This window comes from Elephantulus edwardii, unplaced genomic scaffold (genome assembly GCF_000299155.1).
Source record: "Elephantulus edwardii isolate Elephantulus edwardi_28Jun2011 unplaced genomic scaffold, EleEdw1.0 scaffold00127, whole genome shotgun sequence".
Classification (NCBI taxonomy): domain Eukaryota; kingdom Metazoa; phylum Chordata; class Mammalia; order Macroscelidea; family Macroscelididae; genus Elephantulus; species Elephantulus edwardii.
This window is the reverse complement of record NW_006399877.1, coordinates 9,382,081-9,393,006: the sequence shown is the minus strand read 5'-3', so window position 1 is coordinate 9,393,006 and position 10,926 is coordinate 9,382,081. Positions and strand designations below refer to the sequence as shown.

General features: G+C 42.1%; 1 protein-coding gene across 1 annotated transcript in view; it reads left to right on the top strand.

Annotated features, from left to right (window-relative positions):
• The first annotated feature begins 248 nt into the window (after positions 1-248).
• LOC102850201 (calcium-binding protein 39-like) overlaps positions 249-10,926 on the top strand; it is a 41,152-nt gene continuing 30,474 nt past the window's right edge. The window contains exons 1-2 of the mRNA XM_006893488.1: positions 249-259; positions 5,227-5,378. Of these exons, the coding sequence (XP_006893550.1) occupies positions 5,265-5,378 (114 nt within the window). The 5' untranslated portion in view covers positions 249-259; positions 5,227-5,264. The remainder of the gene's footprint in view (positions 260-5,226; positions 5,379-10,926) is intronic.

Below are 10,926 nucleotides of genomic sequence, written 5' to 3'. Positions count from 1 at the left end.
GAAAAACCCAAACAAACCACAAAAACCTAGTATCTTTTGTTGTAATGATGTCAGGCAGTGGTCAATAAATGTCCCAGTTACTGTTTTCTAATTTTTTTTCCTAGTGAAAGTTCACAAAGCAATTCATTCATTCATGTACATTTACACCACCCCCCTACCAGATTTTACCAAACATCCTCTAGTGGTGATATCCCTGTTGACAATCACTATATTTCATGGAGAATAATGAGTTTGTCAAATTAGGGTCTGAAGAGGTAGCGTTTATAAAATAGAAATAGGTGAAAGAGTTAAGAGTCTGGTATGTTTTATTGACCACATTTTGTGATTAGATGAACAGTGGATCCATTTATCACAAATGGGGAGCATAGGAAAAGAACTGAGACTTTCTTAGGGGTGAGGTCTGAAATGTCTAGAGAAGATCTATGGTGAGAAGCAGCCAATTGGAGTGAGAGACTGATTTCAGAATTACCAGGTTGTTGAAATTATCAAGTAGATGAGATCACTCAGAAAAAATAGCGGAAGGACACAGCCAAGGGTAGCACCTTGGAGGACAGTACCATTGGCGTAAGATGAGTCATTGACTCAGATGCAGATGGAACAGGCATTGGAAAGACAGGAGAGAGCCGTGCAGTGAAGCGAAGGGGTGAGCAGTGCAAAATGGAAATTCCCTTTATGCAGAGTTAGCATAAATATTTCTGATAGAAAAGTGGTAAATTACTTGAAACAGTGTGAATGAAGGAATGTGTGAAATACATGTACATGAATGAAACACAATGTATATGAATTTTGTGTACAAACCATTATTTTAAAAAAAAACAAAACAAACAAACCAGCCCTCCCAACACAGTGATGTTACTGTTTGCTCCCTTCCCCTGTTTGTCCAGCTGAATTCCCCTTCCAGGACTGCTTTTTTTTTTTTTTTTTTGTCTCTGAGATTCATGCAAACAAAAAACTAGGTATCTTCAAAAACAAGTCAACCCCAGTTTGAGACATGCAGGGGTAGATTTCTACAGCCACCCTTCAGAATACCAACAGTGAGTCCCTTTATTCCAGGTTGCCATTGATAAGACCTTTTAGCTAAGCCCAAGCAACCCTTTTGAGGTTTATTAGGAGCCAGTTGTTTGAGGGACAAGAGGAAATTGGTTCTATTTGGGCCAAATTTATTTTTCAACAATAAATTTTTGTTAAATTTCCTTAATGGATTCCAATTAAGTCTACAACCATTTAAGCTATTTTAAAACAGCATTAACATTGTTTTTTAATATGTAGTAAAATGGAATAACAATGGAAATCTACAGACCCACTGTTTAGATGGAAAAATTTCGATTTTTACCATGTTTGTAAATGTGGTACTGTGACTTAGAAGTACAGCTGTTTCTCTTTGAAGTAGCTCTATCCTGTAAAGCTTTTGTGAACCAGACTGGTGAATGCCCCACTCTTGAGTTTTGGATACACTCTCTTTATCAATCAGTACCTAACAAGTTTTATGTGTATTTCTGTTTAGAAGTATGTTATTGAATATATATTTCTTACAAATACACTGGTTGGTTTGTTTTTTAAAGTAAAACGGTAGTGTAGACAGGTTTAAACTTTTCCTGACTATGGGTAATGTGACCATACATTTCCTTGGCTGTCAGTCCCACATCTTTGCTGTCCACTACAATTTTTTTAAAATCTAGTTTCCGCTCAAAAGCTGTGAATTTAACCACTTCCCCATCATTTCTATTGCTTCATTTAGCACTCTAAATGTCACATTGGTGCTTACCGGAGGAACCTCATGTGTAGATCGGGTTTTCTCTTCCTTTCTCTGCACAGTCCGTATTGTTGAACTCAGGCCCAGCCAAGTCCTGCCTGCATGAAGCTTATCTAACAGGTGTACTTTCTCCATAAGGGCCGTCACAGGCTTCTTGTTTGAAGGAAGGGTGCTTCAACAAAGTCTCAATGGGAAGACTCCCCATCTTCCTCTGTCAGAGCAGCTAGTGGTTTTGAACCACTGACATTTATTTCTGCCAGCTGTGTGAACACATCACAAACCGTGCCATCCAGGAGTGTGTGTGTAAAAAGGACATTAGTCTGTGATAAAAGCATGTCGTGAATAACTTCAGTCGTGTGGCTTGGATCCTGTACAGGTGTGTCCATTACGTGCTACTACGAACTGCCATGTATTTCCCCAAAATATAGTCTCATCAGTTTACATGCTCTTCAAAATGTTGGCCACCTAGTATACTGCCTTAAGAGTATGTTTCATAACTCTACTTTCCCCAGCTGAAATATTCTAAAAATGTGTCTGTCCTTTTTGGATTATTATTCTTTTTGCTGTGATCAGCATTTGGTATTGGGTAGGATTTTAAACTCTTTCTCCCACAATTGAGCCAGGACTGATGACTGTATTTAGGACCAGAGTCCAGAGAGCCACTGCCTTAACTTGATTCCAACTCAGAAAGGCCCTATTGGACTGAGTAGAACTACCCTACAGCATTTCTAAGGCTGAAATTGTTATTGAAGCCAACTTCTACACCTTTTTCAGCTAGGCGGACTGAGGGTCGAGCCACCACATTTTTAGATTACAGCTGAGCAGTTTAACCACTGTGCTACTGGAGCTCCTAGGACCATAATGCTTCCTGCAAAATACCGTTAACAATTGCTGCCTCTGAAAATCTGCTGGAGGGTCAGCTGTGGGTCAGTTCTGACTCTGTGATACGTAACAGCAACAGCAATGCGGAGCTAGCATAGATGCTGGTTCGTGGGGACATGTGTAGGAAAGATGGTCTTTTTATGGAGTGGCAACCCGCCCAGGTCGGTGGAAAAGACCAGAATCTGTGTCCGTTCAACTATGTAACAGGGAAATCATGTTAACAGCCATGTGGGAGTTGATGACGCCATCATGATAGTCACCCCATCAGTTAGTTGCTTTGTCATAGAAATGATACTTAGAATTTGGAAAACCTGTGGTAGAAATCATGCTAATGCAGTGTGGGTTTTTTGTTGTTGTTTTTTTAATTAAATTTTATGAATTTTAATGAACATTTACAGAGATTTTGGATTTCCATTCATAATGCAGTGTTTTTATTTGATAAAGAAATATCTACAAGTCGGTGATATTTGGGGTTGGAGATTGGCATGAACAGCTTGCATTAAAACACGTTGAGAGGTAACATACCTGATTATAGTAGGTGGAGCATGATGGGCACGCTCTTTCTCCGTCTGTGCTTTTCCTTGTAAACAGATGTCTCGGTCACTGTAGGTCTAGGAGGAAAATGGAATTCTTTCTTCAAATGAAATCTTAGGCAAAGCTCAAAGCAATGCTCTGATACCATGCAGTGAAGATGTTTTTCTGTTTCCATGGGGAAAGAAAGCAATGAACTGTTGAGGGATATGAAACTGAGCTCTCCCTACTTTGGGTGAAGGATTAGGGTTAAGGTTAGGATAGGAGGTTCAGACTCAGATTGAAACATTCTGCTCTAAGCTTCCTCTCAGGAGTATTATCCTCTAGTGGCTTATATGATACAGATTAATTCTCAGGAGTATAACTTAGTTTACTTAATGAAAGAAACTATTTTCTTTGGCATTTCTAACACATTCCCAAATCATGTCCATTGTTTGTCTTGTTTAAGTTTGTTTTTTTTAACAGTAGCTTCTTAGAATTTACATGTCTCTATTTTGAATATAAAAATATTCTAGTTTCAGTGGTTGAAATGTTGTTTTCTGCTGCCCACAAGAAATTGAAAACTTCTAGAAGTTAATTACCCCTGTGTTTTTGTCTAGCGAGTTGTCCAGGATTGGGCAGGGATTCTGCCTGTCATTTTTAGGGTGGCTGTGAGGCGGACTAGATGACACCTACCAGGAAGGCAGGGAGAACTGGCATCTGAGGGAGGGGAGGGTCTGATGGAGGTTTGTCCAGAGCTGCAGGAGGTTCTCTCCATCTCTGAGACCCAGGCTGATGTCGCAGGAAGTGGGTGTGTCCGGCTGTCTTGAGAGGGGCTGCCTGAGGGCGGGAAACATCTAGGCATCTTGGGCCTAAATAGGACCCCCGAACTCCTTGATTCCCCACCTCACTTTTTGTCTTGTCTTCTCAACTTTAAAATAAAGATGCCTGTCCCTTGATGGGATAGTGTGGTGGTAAAGGACACCTTGAACCGAAGCAGACCTGAGTGTGTTTTATCATTCAGTACCCCAGTCCAGTTCCTCTGTAAACTTCCCATAAACTCGGCAAACTTCTGTAATTGGAAGGCACTGGGCTCCTTGTGTGCTATTGACGATTCCCTGAGATAAGCCCTGAGCTTGGATCCAGGCCGGTCTGGCCGGCCTGGAGTGGTAGCTGCTGTTGCCTTCAGCCAAAGCACCTTCCTCTTGTGCCCTTTCCTTATATGTGTGTGGGCAGAGGTGTTTTGAAAAATGCAAGCCCACCCCCTCCGTAGAATTGATTCTCATGCAGAGTGACCACAGAGTGGAATTGCTCATGGGTTTCTGAGACTGTAAGACTGAGGTGAGCCTGGTACTTGTTATGCATCAGAAAGCTAGACAGTGACTAAGGATGATGATAGAAGGAGAATAGATGCTTTTGAGTTGTGCTGGAAAAGAGTATTGAATATACCATGAACAGCTAGGAGAACAAACAGGTTCTTCCTGGAGAGGGTAAAACCAGGTTGTCCTTGGGGGCAAGGATTTTAAAACTTAGACATACTTTGGCATGTTGCAAGGAGGGGCCAGCCCGTGGAGAGGGATATCTTGCTTGGCAGGGTGGAGGGACAGCGCAGGAGAGGAAGACCCTCGGTGAGTGACTGGGGTAATGGGAATAGGTGTGTCAGAGACAATGAGGTTGGCTCAAGATAGAGCAGGATTCAGAGCTTTTGCCCGTAGTGTTGCTGTGAGTCGCATGTGACTCAACAGCACATAACAAAACACGGTTCATCTTTAGCGAAGCAGACACAGACTGTCTTAGCTTTCTGCCACCAGAAGGTTCAGCTAGTGAATTCACGCTGTAGGTGTTGGCTAGCAGCCAGAAGCTTCTAACTGCGGGGCTCCTGGAAAAACACAGGTACTCAGCCGTCCTGAGAAAGCCCCATGCCCATTCCTCTCATCAATCGACAGGATTCCGACTGATTTTGAAATTCATGAAAAATGGCCTTCCCAAACGTGACGTTTCCCCAAAGATCAGACTTAGCGAGCAAGCATATCTTCCTTCGCCTTCTGCTCACCAGGCCTGTGCTGTGTCCCCAGGTGAAGCCGGCCGAGCGCATCGGAGACGCCTGCCACTCGCCGTCATGCCGTTCCCGTTCGGAAAGTCGCACAAATCTCCAGCAGACATTGTGAAGAACCTGAAGGAGAGCATGGCCGTTCTGGAAAAGCAAGACATTTCCGACAAAAAAGCAGAAAAAGTAGGTATTTAGCTTTATTTATTAAATGTATGTCATAGTTGACTTGAAGCAAATATAAAACAAATTTTGAGGTGACTTACAAAAAAATCAGTAAATTTGGGTTTATTTGAAGCTTTTAAAATACAGCCTTAGAGTGGCTGTTACCTCTCAGGAGTCACTGAGTTTTCTCCTGTCCTACCATCTAACATACATTTTTAACTTTTTCCTCTTTTTTAACGTGACATTTTTACATAAAGTTATTTGCTTTCTAGTCTTAATTCTTTTAAGTAATTTAATAGACTTAAAATCTCTTTTCCACCAACAGTCTTCCTAGAAGGCGCCTTCCCTTCCTGTGCCCCCTTTATTCACAATGAATATTTCGGCTCCCTCAGTCACCATTACCATTGTTCCAAGCCTGCCTTCCTCCTGGTCTACTCACCCCGTTTGTCTCTCAGACGTCAGCTTTTACTAAATGTCATGTGTTCTGCTTCCTAACAGAATTGACTCTGTCCCCCAGTCTACTTGGAAAAGACCCTCATGGTCTTTCTTAAGGACCTACCTAAAACCAGACCTACTCTCGTGGAGGTGACTCCAGCTCCTGGTGACCTGGAGGACAGAGCAGAACTTCCCCATACGGTCCCAAGGCTGTCACTGGACAGACAGGCTGCCTCAGCTGTCTCCTGCAGAGCAGCTGCCGGCTTTCAGACACCAAGCTTTTTGGTTAGCAGCCATCTACTTTAACCACCGTACCACCAAGGCTCTCTTTAGGGACTTCAGCAGAGGAAACTTACACAGAACAGAACCATCAGCCCACGTCACTGAGTTTGGGGCTGTTGGAGGAGGAGAGATCCATCTCGTACTACGTAGCAGTAGCCCCCTCAAAATACCCTTTTCAAAATATGCCCTTTAAAAAATGCCCTTTTTGAAATACTTTCCTAGGGAGCTGTAGTGGCCTAATGGCAAGAAGCTGTGCTGCAATCATGAAGGCGCATGGTTCGAATCCACCAGATGCTTTGCTGGAGAAGGAGGGGCAGTCTCCTCCTCCTCTGCCAGTCACATCTGACTCGACAGTGCACAACAAGGGGTGCGGATCAAAAGAGAGCTTCCTGTTTAAAAGCGTCAGTATTCCTTGCGTGGCAGACTAGCTGCTGGAGGTCTTATCTACAAAAGCACTGGTGATTTATAACCAGAGAGAACTTTGCCTTCAGGGAAATGATTTGCAATGTATGGAGGTGTTTTTGTTTGTGATCCTGAGGAGGGAGTTGCTCCTGCCATCTAGTAGGTAGAAGCCAGGGATGCTGCCAAGTATTTGACATTGCATAGGACAGCCTTCCAACAACCAAAAGTTCTCTGTAACTATGTCTAATGCTGGGGTTGAAGCTTGTCAGTGGGACCAACACTAAGCAAGAATGGACCTCCTGCTATAAGGATAAAAATAGTTATAGTCTTTTTTTAATTGTGAATTTACAGAAAAGTTGGATTTTCATGAATTTATTTTTGCATATTTTCCTCCCTACCCCTCCAGTTCACTTAAATAAATAAATAAATACACAAACAAACAAACAAACAAACAAATAACTAAATAAAGAAATCATTCATTCATTGTTGCGCAGTCCCCCCCCCATCTTCTCCCCCAGTCAGCTTTGCTATGCATCTCTTTTTCTTGGCTATTGTCGTACAAATAATGCTTAATCGTATATTCCTTTTATATGATCTGAAAAGAAATAAGAGTCTTTGCAGATAAGATTGTCTGTACAGGAAATCTGAAGGAATCTACAAAAAGAGCTAGTAAACAAATAAGAGTTCAACCGGGTATAGTCTGCAGGATCAGTATTTTAAAAGATCAGTTGTTGTTCTGTTTAGGAACAATAGACAGTGAGCAATTTTAATCTTGTATCAGGGATTTCCCTCCCCTAGGTATAACCTATTTCAGAAAAGTAATCTGCAAGGATTGCTCTTCAGAGTTGTCTTCCTCCTTAGAACCAAGATTTTTAAATCCACTTCACGATAGTATATTCACACAATGGAATACTATGCAGCACTGAAAGCAAGTAATTAATAAAATATTTTACTACATGGGTGACCCTGGAGGACATTATGCTGAGTGAAATATCTTACTTACAAAAGGACAAATATTGCTTCTCTTCCAGTATGATACAGTGGCTTTGATTTCTTTTTATTGCTTGACAGAACTGGCTGAACACAAGTGCTCAAAGTAGACATCCTCTTATAAGGAAACTATTACCTTTTGCCACTTTTTGCTCTTCTATTTTAAAAAAAGATATTTGTATCATCTTTAAAGTATATTTAAAAAGAATTAATAGTACTTAAATCCTATTCCAGTCTTTAAGCTACTTTACTCATTCCCCCAGAATCTAAGAATCTTTTTTTTTCCAGTTCCAGAAAGATTGTGCTGTCTTGTATCAGGGATTTCCCTCCCCTAGGTGAATTCAAACCCAGTACCTTTGCATTGACAGCACGACTCTTTAACACTAATCCCCTAGAGCTCCCTGAACTACAGTGAGATACTACTAAGTGCCTGTTATTAAAATAGTACTGTTTGTTGGAAAACACTTTGGCATTTTTTAAAAAAGTACTAGGCTGCTACTCAAGATTGACAGTTCAAACCCCTACAGCTGCTCAATGGGAGAAAAGACAAAGCCACCTGTTCCCATAAAGACTGCGGCCTGGGAAGCTCAAAGGGGCAGTTCTACTCTGTGTTACAGGGTCAAAAGGAGTCAGAACTGCCTTGATGGCACACCGCGACTATGTTAGACAAAAAAACATTTACTTAAAATGTCCTTAGGGGACATATAATGTTGGGGAGTGTCTGGGCCTATTCCAGACAGTTTCAGCCAATCAAATTAAGCCCCGTGCATGAAAATAAAACAGGGAGTCAAATTTTGTCTTGATACTAGGAAAAATAATAGGTGGAAGTCAGCTTCCTTGGGAGGTAGCACATTTCCTGGCTCTGGAAATGTGTCAGCAAGGGCTGGAGGGCCACCCAGTTACGTGAGGGAGAAGGAAACGAGGCTTCCACTGCTCAGTGAGTGAGGAACACCATACTTTGCCAAGTGTATTTGTAGAGAACAAGCCTCCATCTTAACGTTAAGGTAGAATCGTTTCCTGTTAATCTCATGATCCAAACCAGGAAACTGATAATTTGCCTTCAGTAACCTGTGGTGTACAAGTTGCCATACCACGGTCACTTGTGGTTGCTGTGAGGCTGAACACTGTGACACTGATGTGTCAAATGTGTTAATGGTTGGCTATCCAATGTGGACAGAGAGTGGGGTGGAGCTCCCCGATTAAAACAAGCGTGGAAGGAGGAGTGGCATCCACTTCCATAATAGCTTGCCTCTGGAAACCCTATAAACCTGGAGAGAGGATGAAAGGCATCCAAGCATCGAGGACTCTCCTTCATAGGGTCGCTATGAGTCGCCTGCAACTCGACGGCACTTAACCACAACAACCTGTGGTAGAGTGAACTCTGGTGGCCTAGTGGTAAGAAGCTGTGCTGCAATCCCAAAGGCTTGTGCTTCAAATCCTCAAGCTGCTCCTTGGATGAAAGATGGGCAGTCTTCTCCCGTGCAGTTTACTACATCTGTAGACCCCCTGGAGGGTCAGCTCTGGGTCGGTCCCAGCTGGATGGAACACCACAACGACACCTGTGGTAGAGTCTAGACAACATCTACACCTACCCTGTCAAACACAGGTGAAACCTGGCCTTTGTCCCTTAAGTCCATGGGTACTTTCTATTTCAGGTCTGGTGATTTTTCAGACAGAATTATAAATACAACATTTGAGTATCTCTTTATTTGTAATATGTTAGTGTTTTTACTTCTTTTATATGGTACACAGTTGCCATATTAAGAATTGTGCATGATACAAATAGACTAGTCCCTTAGAAACTGTGCCACAGCTTTTTAAAGAATTGTGCAAGACTCATTTCCTTAGACCTTGAAAATGTGGATAATCTTAACCATCCTTATTTTTAGGGAGCTAGTGGCAGGAGGACTTGTTCTTTCATTATAGACAGCCACACAGGTCTGGTGTCTGGGGACTGCTCGCACGCTTTGCCCACTGCCTGCTATATTAGGAAGCCCCGGCTCCCGCGCTGCGCTCGGCCTCCTCCGTCTCTGCTCGCAGTGCTGAATGGCTTTATTCACTCGATTCGTGAGAGGAGAAGTTGCTGGCATATTTAAGAGGGAGGAGGGGAGAAGCCTTTTCATAGCATGGCTGTTCAGCAGTGACTCATGGTTATTAAACTTGCTTAGAGTAATCTTTGACATCAGAAGGTTACTAATAGGTTTTTCTTAGTCCATGGTCTTTTAGCTTAGGAGACTCAGACATTTTCTCTGGTAGAGAAGAGGGGGAGTTTAAAGCAGAACCAACAATACTTAATACTGATTAATAATGATCGAATGTGCCATAAAATTGTACGCACCATCATGTATTTAACACCATCACTATTTGCCAGTTTACTCGTAGATTCTGGCTCACTTTGTTTTGCTTAATTTCTTTTTGTGTAAGAATGAGATCATGGCGAGCTCTGGTGGCCTAATGGCAAGAAGCTGCACTGCAGTCCCAGAGATGTGAGGTTCGAATCCACCAGATACTCTGCTGAAGGAGGGACAATCTCCTCCTGTACGAGTCAGATCTGATTTAACAGTACACACATTTAAAAAAAAAGTAATAAAAATTTTTAAAAAAAAGAATGAGATCATTCCATCAGTCCTTTTTTGAGAATAAACTGAGGTTTAATGCAGTAAATACAAATTGGTATATATTTTGAGAACTTGCTTTTGTTTTAAAAGATGCTTTTACTAAAGAATGGACTCAAAGAAACTTAGAAAAAGAAAAATACAAGACAGAGCCCCTTTTACCTACTTAATCTTCCCCTAAAACAATGTTCCATGTTCTTTGAAGTATTTATCAACAGTAATAACTGAGTATATGTAAATTATAATCAGGTCAGTTCTATCAGCTTGAAGCAAACAAAAATGTGAACCATTCTGCTTAATTAATTTCAAAGTTGTTCTTTTAAAGGATGACTTAGAAGCAATGATTCCCATCTGATTCATGCTTTCCTTTTGCTGAGTTTTATATGCGTACTAACTGGCAGTCCAGGGTTGTCGTCATTACTTTTGTTGTCACCTCTTGTAAAAGATTCCCAACTTTATTATAGACTCCACATTAGACCATGCTTCTAACCGTAATCCTGTTTGAATGAGCTTGTAAAATGTTTGTATGGACATGTAAATAGTAGACTAGAGTCCTGGGGACTCTGGAATTTTGTGAGAAGCAAGGGGATGACCGCAGCGCGCCATCTCGCCAGAGACGTGTGCAGAGACTGCGGGGTGAGTGGTGGCAGTGCGCATCTCATCAGAGACGTGTGCAGAGACCCTGGAGTGAGTGGTGGCAGTGCGCATCTCATCGGAGACGTGTGCAGAGACTCTGGAGTGAGTGGTGGTAGTACGCATCTCATCAGAGACGTGTGCAGAGACTGGAGTGAGTGGCGGCAGGGCGCATCTCATCGGAGACGTGTGCAGAGACTGGAGTGAGTGGT